Raw genomic sequence first — 14,021 nt, 5'->3', positions numbered from 1 at the left:
TAAAAAATATTCCTTAGATTTTGTCTATGTTAATTGACTGAATGAGGCTGTTAAAAGTTCAAGTCTGAGTCCATTAGATCCATTAGTCCCAGATGTCTAATCTGATTATTAGGTTTGATAGAGAGGGGTTCAAGGTGACTGATTGATTGATTGATTGAGAAGTTTATTGACATCTTAAATAATTGAATCCATGTAATGCTTTAAAAAGGCAAATGGATGGCACAAAAAGCCAACAGGCTTGTTTCCATTGTGGTCCATTGATACATTTCTCTTTGCTTCTGCACTGCAAATTATTTGCCACCCGCCAAGATTTAAAATTTTATTTCTAGAAATTTCCCAAATTTTAAGAGCTACTAACTTTTTTTTTGTCATTGACAAGTCTTAAATTTAGTCATAATAATCATTTTTCTATTGTAGTTTAAAAATGTGAAAATTTAAGGGAAAAAAGGAAACTATTCGAGGGTGCATTATTTATGAATTGCAAGTTGAATAATATTTTATTTTAGAAAAAAACAAAAATTTATCTTATCTTAGGAGTTCTGCTCATTTCTAAGTAAACACATCTTAATTTAAGATGTCTCATCAAGTGAAATTATCTGTCCATGCAGTTAGTTGATTTCACTAGTTTTAAGTATTTTTCCCAAAAAATCTAGTCTTTTTATTTATATTTTGACAGCTCTTTTTTTGCCGTGTGTGGGCCATAGACAATACTTTCAGTTTTGTCTGAGTTAGCTGAAGAAAATGATTTTGCATCTGAAGTGAATTAATTAACTCATATTATGTTCTACATATGGTGAATGTTTATATTCAACTTGGAGAAAGCGAACCACCAGGTTTAAGTAAATAATGGTTGAGCCCATAATAAATTAAGAAGCCTTAGTTGGACATTCGCATGTGTACTGGAAATAGCTGGCTCAAGAGTAGAAGCAATAAAACCAGGCTTCGGAATACAAAAGTGATAGCTCTATCCTGGAGGAGAGATTCCATGCTTATCTTAACGTCAAACTACAAGTTATGGCATACATTTTTTGTCTTCCCAGTCACTTTTACATCTCCTTACATGGTCAGGTTGTACTATCCTGAATTAACACACACTCAGACAGAGAAAGAAGGAATATAAGACTGTGGTTCAGCTCCTCCAAGTTAGGAGTCCTTCATTTTTTACCTGACCTCCTCCAGGTACTGCAGAACTGTATAATGACGCTCGCTTGAAATAAAGCAACTTTTTGTTCAGCAAAGCGTCTCCGACGTCTCTTTTGATCCAGCGGCACTGCCGTGTCGCCCTTCTGTCCGAGAGTCGGTGACAAGACCGGAAATACACGTCATATCTACACGGTAATTTGTTTGATGGAGTGACAAAGGGAATTAACAGGCCAAAATTCACCTGTTGTCCGTGCCACGTAGATCTGAGTGTAATCTGCATGTGGTAGGACAGGTGCGTATTAGCTGGTCTATTGGCAGCATATACAAGTTGAACAAAAGGGCTCCCGGAATTTACCCCTGGGGAAGTCCAGTGGTCAGGCTCATTTGGTCTGAGACACAGTTACTGTCAGAATAATTGTATGTAAGTTATCCCAAAACTTTCTGCTCCCATGAGTTCCCGGCAAGGAGACAAAAGCTGTCTTTGATCTTACCAAGCAAAAGACTTGTAAAACTCCACTGTGTACGATGAGAAGTGACATGAAGGTGTCGGTTTCTTTGATCTATTGTGATCCACAGGAAGATCTTGTCTTTGCCCGAGATCTACAAAGCGGAGAGGAAGCAGGACCTGACGCAAGCTCCAGGCATCTTTTCTTTGAACTGTTTTGTGACCGAGTGCAACAGCTTTTTACGACCCCATCTCCCCTTAGAAACAGCTGTTGCTATGTAATCAGGGAAAGTCCAAATAAAAGAGGAGGCGTGCAACTCTTTCGGCAGAGCGTGGTGGAAGACTGTACAAGAGTACAGCCCAGACGTTTCTCCTCATGAGCCAAATTGAATCCTGTCTCTGTTTAATTCCTTGCTTCTTGTCTGTTTAATAGATGTCATCGGGGTTTGAACCTGACAGTTACCAAAAAAGTTTGCCATGCTTAGTGATAGCTTGGGTTGTCCCGATACCAATAGTACCAAAATGTATTTTGATACTTTATAAATAAAGGGGACCACAAAAACTGTTATTATTGGCTTTATTTTAACAAAAAATCTTACGGTACATAAACATATTTTCTTATTGCATTCGAATAACAATTTTGGCCTTAAATAAAATAGTGAACATACGAGACAGTGTCTTTTATTAGTAAGTAAGCAAACAAAGGCTCTTAATTTGGAGGACAAGCTGTAAAAAATTGATTATTAAGCTACTCAGTGGCCTAGTGGTTAGAGTGTCCGCCCTGAGATCGGTAGGTTGTGAATTCAAACCCCGGCCGAGTTATACCAAAGACTATAAAAATGGGACCCATTACCTTCCTGCTTGGCATTTAGCATCAAGGGTTGGAATTGGGGGTTAAATCACCAAAAATGATTCCCAGGCGCGGCACCGCTGCTGCCCACTGCTCCCCTCACCTCCCAGGGGGTGAACAAGGGGATGGGTCAAATGCAGAGGGCAAACTTCAGCACACCTAGTGTGTGTGTGACAATCATTGGTACTTTAACTTTAACTTGTTCATTTACTGTTAATATCTGGTTATTTTCTCTTTAAACATGTTTTATCTACACTTGTAAGAAACACTTATTGTTCTGTTGTTTGGATGCTTTACATTAGTTTTGGATGATACCACAAATAGAAGTATCGATCCGATACCAAGTGGTAGTAGTAGACTGATACTTGTAAGAAACTTTTTTTATTTGTCGCCATGGAGGTGAAAATTAGTGATTTAGAAGTAGCTCAAACACTGCCGACCGTGAATGGACGTTAGCCGTTAGCTAGCCATGTTTTTAAAGCACCTCTTGTAGAGCGGCGTTTCAGTGTTAAAGCTCCACCTTTATGGTTAGTTTTTAAGCCAAAATGCGTCCGTTCTCCCTTTTTTGTCGACACAGCGTGTCTGCTTGTAAGTACTCCATGATTTTGCGTTGCCGAACATGCTTCTCTGCTCATAAAACCAGCAATGTCACGACGTGAGGACGGCGCGCTGTCATGCCTGATTAAAAAAAAAAAAAAGGGAATCGACGTTTTTCCAACAAAGTATAGTACCGTTTTTACTAGTACCGGTATATGCGCTCTCTATGCTGTTGTTGTTGAGAGAAGTACAGAGAAATGAGTTTCCTCCGCCAGGTGGCGGGGCTCTCCCTTAGAGATAGGGTGAGAAGGTCTGCCATCCGGGGGGAGCTCAAAGTACAGCCGCTGCTCCTCCACATCGAGAGGAGCCAGATGAGGTGGTTCGGGCATCTGCTCAGGATGCCACCCGAACGTCTCCCTAGGGAGGTGTTTAGGGCACGTCCGACCGGTAGGAGGCCACGGGGAAGACCCAGGACACGTTCGGAAGTCTATGTCTCCCGGCTGGCCTGGGAACGCCTCGGGATCCCCCGAGAAGAGCCCGACGAAGTGGCTGGGGAGAGGAAGGTTTGGGCTTCCCTGCTTAGGCTGCTTCCCCCGTGCCTCGACCTCGGATAAGCAGAAGAAGATGGATGGATGGATGGTACCTGATTATGTGTATTTAGGATCTGCATAATGCCGAAAATTTTGGGTTATAATATAATTTTTTTCTGCATTTAAAACACTTTCTTTTGGTCTACATAACATATAATTGTGGTTCGTTGGTCAATATTTAGTACAATTTATGTTTTACAGACCATTTTCAAGCGTCCTGACCAGGGGTCCCCAAACTGATCCGGCCCGCCAGCATCCAAAATCAGGCCCGCGGGAAGTCCCAAGTATAAAAAAAAAACAAATATATATATGTATATTTTTTTCTGTCTTTTCTTATCCACTTTGTACCGCTTACTACTCACTGTGTCTCCTAGCCGCTCAGGCAAATCATATCGTCTAAAAATGCATTTTCTCATCGATAACGTGACATCATTGCGCGCGTGGAAAGTGCGCTATATATATATATATATATATATATATATATATATATATATACACACACTACCGTTCAAAAGTTTGGGGTTACATTGAAATGCCCTTATTTTTGAAGGAAAAGCACTGTACTTATCAATGAAGATAACTTTAAACTAGTCTTAACTTTAAAGAAATACACTCTATACATTGCTAATGTGGTAAATGACTATTCTAGCTGCAAATGTCTGGTTTTTGGTGCAATATCTACATAGGTGTATAGAGGCCCATTTCCAGCAACTATCACTCCAGTGTTCTAACGGTACAATGTGTTTGCTCATTGGCTCAGAAGGCTAATTGATGATTAGAAAACCCTTTTGCAATCATGTTCACACATCTGAAAACAGTTTAGCTCGTTACAGAAGCTACAAAACTGACCTTCTTTTGAGCAGATTGAGTTTCTGGAGCATCACATTTGTGGGGTCAATTAAACGCTCAAAATGGCCAGAAAAAGAGAACTTTCATCTGAAACTCGACAGTCTATTCTTGTTCTTAGAAATGAAGGCTATTCCACAAAATTGTTTGGGTGACCCCAAACTTTTGAACGGTAGTGTATATACACACAGCCCGGCCCCCGGCCAAATTGTTTTAACCCAATGAGGCCCCCCCGAGTCAAAAAGTTTGGGGACCCCTGGTCCTGACAGTTTCCTCAGGATGCGCCATTTTGTGGGCGGTCTTATGAAAAGAACATGTATGTTTTTTTGTTTTTTTTTAATTCTAAATTGTGAATAAACGTTAGAAAAAGTCAGCTAATAAATAAATAAATGATAAATGGGTTATACTTGTATAGCGCTTTTCTACCTTCAAGGTACTCAAAGCGCTTTGACAGTATTTCCACATTCACCCATTCACACACACATTCACACACTGATGGCGGGAGCTGCCATGCAACGCGCTAAACAGCAGCCATCAGGAGCAAGGGTGAAGTGTCTTGCCCAAGGACACAACGGAGGTGACTAGGATGGTAGAAGGTGGGGATTGAACCCCAGTAACCAGCAACACTCCGATTGCTGACACAGCCACTCTACCAACTTCACCACGCCACCCCCCAGCTAACAATGGAAACAATGGGAGTTCAAACGTTTGAGTTTGAGTTTGAGTTTATTTCGAACATGCAAGCATACAACATGATACATCACAATTTCCAGTTTCTTTTCAACATGTTCGAAAAGGAGTAGGAAGAAGCAGAGCTTATTTAATCCTACCCCTTTTCTTTACATAACAGTTGCAAAACTTTTTGTTCACTTCTTGTTCACAATTTTTTCACAATAAACTCCATAAGTAATCACAATAAAAATAAATAAATAAATAATAGTAAGAATTTAATAATAATAATTGGTGAAGTAAGTCATATTTCATATGATGAGATAAGTAAGATTACTTTAAGAATGAATGAATGGATGGATGAAATAAATTGAGAATGTTTGTCATGGTTCTTCTTCTTTGTACTTTGTAAACACTTTAAGTTTGAAGAGTTTCTTGAAGTGTATCATATTAGTACATTGTTTGATTGCTTTGCTTAATCCATTCCATAATTTAATTCCACATACTGATATACTGAAGGTCTTACGTGTTGTACGTGCAAACAAATGTTTTAAATTACGTTTTTCTCTAAGATTATATTTCTCCTCTTTTTTTGAGAAGAATTGTTGTATATTCTTGGGTAGCAGGTTATAGTTTGCTTTGTGCATAATTTTAGCTGTTTGCAAATTCACTATGTCGTGGAATTTCAGTATTTTTGATTCAATAAATAAAGGGTTTGTATGTTCTCTATATCCAACATTATGTATTATTCTAACTGATCTTTTTTGTAACACCGTTAGTGAATGAAGTGTACTTTTGTAATTATTTCCCCATATTTCTACACAGTAGCTCAGATATGGTAACACTAGTGAGCAGTAGAGAATATGAAGGGATTTTTGGTCTAGAACATGTTTTGCTTTATTCATTATTGACGTGTTTCTTGCTACTTTATGTTGTATATTTTTTACGTGAGATTTCCAGTTCAATTTATCATCAATCATTATACCTAGAAATTTGGTTTCGTTTACTCTTTCAATTTCTATTCCGTCTATTTGTATTTGTGTTTGACTTTCTCTTCTACTGTTACCAAATAGCATTATTTTAGTTTTACTAAGATTCAACGATAGTCTGTTTTTGTCAAACCATCTTTTTAATTTGTTAATTTCTTCTGTTATTATTTGTATTATCTCCTGTGTGTTCTCTCCTGAACAAAACGCTGTTGTATCATCCGCAAATAATACTAACTTTAAATCTTTTGTAACTTTACAAACGTCATTTATATAGAGATTGAATAATTTAGGTCCTAGTATTGATCCCTGAGGTACACCACAGGATATATTTAGCGTTGTAGACGTGTGTTCGCCTAGCTTCACGTATTGTTTCCTGTTCGTTAGATAACTTCTTATCCAGTTTAAGACTAACCCTCTGATGCCATATCGTTCTAGTTTTTTGATTAAAATATTGTGATTAATTGTGTCAAATGCTTTAGTTAGATCCATAAAAACCGCTGCCGCACATTTTTTACTATCTATTGCATTGGTAATTTCTTCTGTAATTTCAATTAAAGCCATTGAAGTTGAAACATTAGCTCTGTATCCATATTGGTTCTCTTCGAGTATTCTATTTTTATTTATGAAACTTTCTAATCTGTTATTGAACAGTTTTTCAATGATTTTAGAAAATTGTGGAAGTAGAGAAACAGGTCTATAATTTGTAAATTGATGTTTGTCTCCAGTCTTATAAATTGGTGCAACTTTAGCTATTTTCATTTTGTTTGGAAATGTACCTGTTTGAAATGATAGGTTACTAATATACATTAATGGTCCTGAGATCTCTTCAATAACCTTTTTTAACGTTTCCATATCAATTCCGTTACAATCAGTTGAAGTCTTAGATTTACATTTTTTCACGATTGTAACTATTTCCTCCTGTGTCACATTACTGAGGAACATGGAGTTGGGATTTCGCTCTATGGTATCATTATAGTCCTCAATTGGAACTGGGTCTGGAATCCTTTCTTCCAATTTTGGTCCAATATTTACAAAATAATTATTGAAGCTTTCAACTACTTCCTTTATGTTGTCATTTTTTTTATTTTCATCTAAAAAGTATTGAGGGTAGTCCCTCTTAGTTCCATTTTTAATAATGCTATTGAGGATGCCCCTTGTTGCTCTCATATTATTTTTGTTCCTGTCCAATAATTCACTGTAATATTCTTTTCTACATGATCGTAGTATGTCCGTTAACTTGTTTTTTTACTTTTTGTACTTAATTTCTGCCTCTATAGTTCTTTGTGCTATAAATGTTCTAAGCATTTTTTAATCCTTTTGTCATCCATGGTTGATTATTCTTTCTCTGCTTGTTACTGAGTTGTATCCATGGACAATGTTTGTCATAAAGTATTATGAACTTGTTTAAGAAATGTTCATATGCTTCATCAACCTCTTTTTCATTATACACATTGTCCCAATCTTGCTTTTGTAGCTCAATTTTGAAGGCAGTCATCCTCTTCTCTGTGCATAGTCTTCGAAATGTCCTTTTGTCTTCCATGTTCTTCTTGTAGTTTCCATCATATATTGTAAAAACTGGCAGATGATCACTAACGTCGCTTATAAGTAGACCACTTGTAGTGTTATTATCAAAATCATTGGTAAAAATATTATCAATAAGTGTGGCACATTGTCCTGTGATTCTACTTGGCTTTGTGATTTTAGGATATAGACTGATGCTGTACATTGTATCAATAGACTTTTGCTTGTTGGGGTTCAATAAGTCAATATTAAAGTCACCACATAAGAACATTATTCTTTGACCATTGTCCATGTAAGTTGCCTTGATCCATTCTTCAAATGTTTCTATACTTGACTTAGGTGATCTATATATACAACTGATGAATATGTTTTTGCTTTTTTCCTGACATATTTCAATGGTTATACATTCTAAGATATTATCTATGGCAAATGACATGTTTTTTTACCACTTTGTAGTTCAGGTTCTTCATCACGTACACAGCTACTCCTCCATTTTTGTTGGTTCTGTTGATGTAGTTTAGTTCATATCCCTCCAGATCAAAATCTATTCCTTTTTTATCATCAATCCATGTTTCTGTGACAGCAATCACTTTGAAGGGTTCGTTGATGTGTTCCAAAAAGTTCTTAATGTTGTTGTAATTTGCATACAAGCTTCTACTATTAAAATGAATAATTGACAATTTGTTATCACATTCAATGTTGCTATTATATTGATCATCTGTATAATAAAAACAACTATTACTGATGTGGGAGAAAAAATTTGTATCTGGATCTATATCATTTTCCAAATCCTGGTTTTTGTGATCTTTGTTGCAGAAATTTTTTAGTTCCATATTTTCTTGTTCAACAAACATTGATGTTGTTTCAATAATCTCAATAAGTGTAGGTGGATGCAATCCTGAATCTAGGTCCTCTTGTTTAGTCGTCCCTTGGAACATAGTAGTGCCGATGCTGAATTTAGGTGCTGGTTTTCTGTCCATTATCGTTGTTGTGGTAGCTGTGTAAACTTTAAAAATTGTCCAGGTCCTTGATGTCATGGACAACAATTACTCTTGCTTCTGGACTTTCATTCAGCTTGATGTAGATTTTACAGTTGGCGCTCCAAGTTCCCTGGATTTTTCCCTGCCTTCTCAAGTCGCGTGCTTTCTTGGCGATTCCAGCATTACGTTTTGTGAGATGCTCATTCATGTACACATTTGTTCCCTTCAGCTTCTTTCCCTGTCTCAGCAATGCCATTTTAGATTTTCTGTTCACGAGTTTCACGAGCACGACTGGAGTGGCGTTGTTGTTTCTTCCGTTCAGTGGGATGCATGTTTCGATGGTATTAATGTCAATTTCAATTTCTTTTGATTGCAGAAAGTTGACCACTTGCTGTTCTGCTGAGACCATATCCATTTCATCTGGTTCACCTTCATTATTCACAGCTTTCGCATAGGATCTTGGTTTAATTCGGTGCCCTGTCACAATGATATCATTCATTCGTTTATCCTGATCCATTTCATCTATGATGTTCCTCAGCATGTTGTTGTCTTCTTGAAGATCTTCATTTGTTTGCTAATTTCAGTGGCTTCTTTATTTCTGGAGTTGTTCTCTTTTTTCATTTCTTTAATTTCTTCTTTCATTTCTTTCATATCCTCTTTCCATCCATCCATCAATTCTTCCAATTTTTCTATCATTTCTTCTTTAAATTCCTGGAGTATTTTTTGTAGTATCCCTTCTTGAATCTCATCATGTCCTGTGCCCAGCTTCAAATCAGTCTTTCCAGTCAATCCTTTAACTTTTGGCATCGCGGCAGTCACTGACGTCAGCGCCTCTTATGTCTTAAGGGCAGTTACTTCTTTAGCGACTTGTGGCACTTTTAACTTGTTTTTTCAACAATTTCGTACCTTGCGCCGTTCAGAGATCAATTTGAGGTGTCAGCCTGTCAACTTATATCACTCTGTGACGTCGGGATCACTTTAAAACAGCTGTAAACTCGCCGTAACTTTTGGTTGCTAGGCAACCGCTTTGAACTGCGGGAGGCGCCTTTGGCTTGAGGCTAACGGCTCTTCCACTCGCCTTATTTCAGCGTATCAGTGCCTCTCAACTGACCAAAATCAGATCGAAGATGCCAGGTGACTCTCCTGTGGCTGTGATCGCAAATCAGTGGTCAAATCAGTGGTCAAAATCTTCAGACTTAACAAAAACTCCGGTAGCAGAAGCGGAGCTTTTTTTCTTTGCGTCCTTTCTCATTGACAGGAAGTGACGTGTTTATTTACAATTTAGAATGCATAAACAAAACCAAACGTGTTCTTGTCTCAGGGATTGTGAACGATTGGCACAATTCCAAAAAAAGTGCAGTTTCCCTATAAGGCCCTCAAAAATGAGACAAAATGCAGAGAATAATAATTAACAATGCCGTTTCATTAGACCTTTAGGCCACTAAGACCTTTAGTACTAAGGGTCTAATAAAGCTTTATTGTCATTCCTTAGTATATAGAGTATAAAACAGGCAAAACAGTTATGTACAAACATGGAGAAACAAATACAGAACATCTACAATAACTGACAAGACAGCTGCAATTGGGAGCAAACTGCTCAGTCTTTTACATCTGCACTTGCTGACAAAGGGAAAAAAAACCTGAGGAGTCGAGGGCAGCTTGTAAATGTCTGAGCCGTTCTGCATGCAAGCGCATTGAAAGCCTTTGCTTTGTCAGCTCACTGGACAGTCTCTCGATGTACTCCTCTATCTGTCAACAACACAAGTAACATCACCAAATCCATTTGGGAAACACATTTACTCATTTTGCTTTCTTATTTACCTCCACCAGCTGTTGACAAATTGTATTTTTATCCACCTCCTCGTCTTTTCCACTCGTCTGTAGCCAAATGTGCAAGATGTCTCTCGTATTCTGGCAGAAACTGAGCATCCAAAGTGTCAAACAACAGGATGAGAGCAGTGGAAACGCTGCTGTCCAAAAAGCGCTCACCTGAGCAGCTTCCTGTCCTGCTGGAAACTCCTCATATCCTGCTGGATGCTCATTAGCTCGCTCATCAGGGATGACATCACATCATATTCTCCACTGGTTTCATTTGGTTGCATGTGTCCCAACTTGCACAAAGTAAACATAAGATGAATGGGATGGTGAATTCAAGTCTTAGTGATAAATATTACCTTTTCTATGCTCATGAAAGCAGCAGGAGGCAGTAACAGGTCACAGGATGTCGGCGGTGTGTCTTCAGTGGGGATTGATGTTTTGTGGGGGGAGAACTGCTGCACATCTCCACTTTGATGCGCAGCAGAGGAAGAGATGGAAGGATGATGGAGGGAGGCAGAAAACAGCCCAGGAAGATATGTCTGTGATAGGCAAGTGTGCCCCAAAAGTCCTGCGGCAGGCAAAACTCTACAAAAAAAAAGTACCACGTAGCACGTAAAGCATTTGTCATTGCTTTTGCGTATACAAATACAAATAAACTGCCTAACATCAATCCATTTTCTACCGCTTGTCCCTTAAGGGGTTGTGGGGGGTGCTGGAGCCTATCCCAGCTGCACAGGGGCGGAAGGCGGCGTACACCCTGGACATGTTGCCACCTCATGGCAGGGCCAACACAGATAGACAGACAACATTCACACTCACATTCACACACTAGGGCCAATTTAGTGTTGCCAATCAACCTATCCCCAGGTGCATGTCTTTGGAGGTGGCAAGAAGCCGGAGTACCCGGAGTACCCGGAGGGAACCCACGCAGCCATGGGGAGAACATGCAAACTCCACACAGAACGATCCAGAGCCCAGGTTTGAACCCAGTACCGTGCCACTGTGCTGCCCAAATTGCCTAATATAACAAATGAAAATAAATCAAATCAAATATCACATACTCATGTGGTAACACTTTTAATGGAGGCTCAAACAGCTCCTTCTTTCGACGTGGCTGTCGACGTATAATTGGGGATAGTCTAAAGAAAAGAAAAAAAAGAAGCATATTTAAAATTGAATATATATATATATATATGTATATATATACATATATATATATATATATATATATATATATATATATATATATATATATATATATATATATATATATATATATATATATATATATATATATATATATATATATTAATGCATTGTGGCAGTTCCATAATTTGTGTGCATGTCATACAACGGGTGTGGCCGCGGTGTGAGGCTGAAGAGAGCGAGGCGAGCAGTGTGGGCGTGTTTAGGGGTTAAAATACGTGCCTGTCTGCAGGTCTGTTGGTCACTCTCCGGGTGGAGGTGTCACTGATCTCAAAATAATATTTTTTGTCCCCTAATATTTTCGATCGACGGGTTGGCGACCCCTGTCCAATGTTTAGATATTCCTTGTCGTCCAGTGATAAAATTACTTGTAAGAAACAGTTTATTTTCTGCTATGGAGATGAGGATTACTGACTTAGAAGTGGTTTTGCATTGTGGAGAGACATTAGCCGGGAGCATGAATGCTACAATTTGTTCGCTTGTAGCTGTCAAACTTGCGGGACACAGCTAGAATGTGTCATCAACATGCATTACCACAATATAATGATACTATTAAAAGTAAGGCTGCAGCTAACGATTATTTTTCTATCGATTAATCTATAGATTATTTTTTCGATTAATCGGTTAATCTATAGATTATTTTTTCGATTAATCTATAGATTATTTTTCCTTTTACCGATTCTTTTTTTATTCAAAATGAAGATGAAAAAATAAATGTAGGCCCGTTTTTTGAAAAGGCATGGCTTTTATTTACAAAAAAAAGAAGTATGGCCACTCAGTCAACATTGACAACAACATGACTAAATATTCTGTAACAATGTAAACATTTAAAACTTTTAACATTTAACAAAATTAAAAGTAGCTTATTTGCTTTTTAATGTGCAAATATAAAAGTCAACATCCAGTGCAAATCTTAATATTCTGCAATAGTATAAGCATTTCAAAAGTAAAAGTATTGCTTATTTTGCTTTAAAATGTGCAAAAATAAAGATAAACATCCAATACAAAAAAGTGCAAAACGAAATATTCTGTAACAACAGTGTAAACATTTCAACAAAAGTGAAAGTATTGCTTATTTGCTAAAATGTGCAAAAATAAAGATAAACATCCAATACAAAAAAGTGCCAATCTAAATATTCTGGAGCACTGTAAACATTAAGTATTACTTTTAAAATGTGCAAAATAAACATCCAGTCCAACACAGTACACAATAACCAATTCTACTCATTCCAGTGAGTGTCTAACAGTTGTAATGAAGAAAGGTTAGCATGTCTACATGCTTTGGTTCTTTTCTTGTTTACAATATTCCCAACAGCTGAAAATAGGCCCTCAGAAGGGGTCGATGTGGCTGGAACTGAGAGCTAATTAGCCTTCACCTCAAGCCAGGACTGCGAGTGAGCTGAGCTGCAGTTTAAGTTTCTAGAAGGTCAACGGGCTCATAGTGATGTTACTAGTAGTTGACTGGGAGGTGTTTATTATCATTTGGGGAGAGTCCGCTGCCTGATGCTCACCTGCTAAACACCTATCTGCTCCACGCTGAAGCGCTGACTACATGCGCTCTGAATACGCACTGCTGATTGGCTGACAATGCTTTGTGTGTACCAGTCAGATGGTTGTGTGGGTGGGACAATGCTGCGTGCTGAGACAGAGGCAGACGGAGCAAAGCAGCTTGTTAAGACTTTAGCTTTAGCTTAGAAACTCGTTCGGTACACCCCCGTACCGAACCGAAAGCCCCGTACCGAAACGGTTCAATACAAAACACGTACCGTTACACCCCTAGCAGATACAAATGACACATTCATGTTTTTGTGTAATGATGACAACGTATGCTCGCGCGGACGATTGACTAGTTGATGGTTTTCTTTTCAAATGTTCGTTCATAGCCGTTGTGCTGCTATGATAGGCCATTTACGCTCGACACAGTGTGCATACAACAACATTATTAGGCCGTTTATTGAAATACTCCCACACTTTTGACCACTTTTGGCATGCTTTTCCCCCCTCGCTCGCACCGCTCGCATCGTCTTCTTTGATCGTCTGCTTTGCGCTTCGCCATGATGGTAGTGTGACGTAAATATGCGACGCGTCGACGCACAAAAACGGCGTCGACGTATTTACGTAACCGATGACGTCGACTACGTCGACGCGTCGTTTCAGCCTTAATTAAAAGCTCGATTGTTGGCCGAATGTATATCATTTCTATCGTCTACATCAGGGGTGGGCAATTAATTTTCACCGGGGGCCGCATAAGCAACCCGAGCACTGCTGGAGGGCCACACGACAATATTTCAATTAAATTTTGCTCAATATTATTTTTGATATACTGTAAGATAAATAATAATGATGATATAAATAATAATAATTAATAATAATAATAATAATTTCATTTAACCTAACTTAACTTTATACAAAAGCAGATTGCTTTTG

The 14,021-nt window shown here is 38.2% G+C and overlaps 1 protein-coding gene across 7 annotated transcripts in view; it reads right to left on the bottom strand.

Moving 5' to 3' along the window:
- Positions 1-9,972: 9,972 nt before the first annotated feature.
- sfi1 (SFI1 centrin binding protein) overlaps positions 9,973-14,021 on the bottom strand; it is a 62,860-nt gene continuing 58,811 nt past the window's right edge. For 6 of the 7 annotated variants that reach the window (XM_062051509.1, XM_062051525.1, XM_062051516.1 and 3 more), the window contains 5 exons: positions 11,450-11,527; positions 10,745-10,973; positions 10,560-10,681; positions 10,392-10,491; positions 9,973-10,319 (listed from right to left, as the gene is read on the bottom strand). In XM_062051509.1, the coding sequence (XP_061907493.1) occupies positions 10,176-10,319; positions 10,392-10,491; positions 10,560-10,681; positions 10,745-10,973; positions 11,450-11,527 (673 nt within the window). In that variant the 3' untranslated portion in view covers positions 9,973-10,175. The remainder of the gene's footprint in view (positions 10,320-10,391; positions 10,492-10,559; positions 10,682-10,744; positions 10,974-11,449; positions 11,528-14,021) is intronic. The other variant, XM_062051533.1, reaches the window with a different exon arrangement.

This window comes from Entelurus aequoreus, linkage group LG01, assembly GCF_033978785.1.
Source record: "Entelurus aequoreus isolate RoL-2023_Sb linkage group LG01, RoL_Eaeq_v1.1, whole genome shotgun sequence".
NCBI classification, from domain to species: Eukaryota; Metazoa; Chordata; class Actinopteri; order Syngnathiformes; family Syngnathidae; genus Entelurus; species Entelurus aequoreus.
This window is presented reverse-complemented; position numbering and strand designations above follow the sequence as displayed.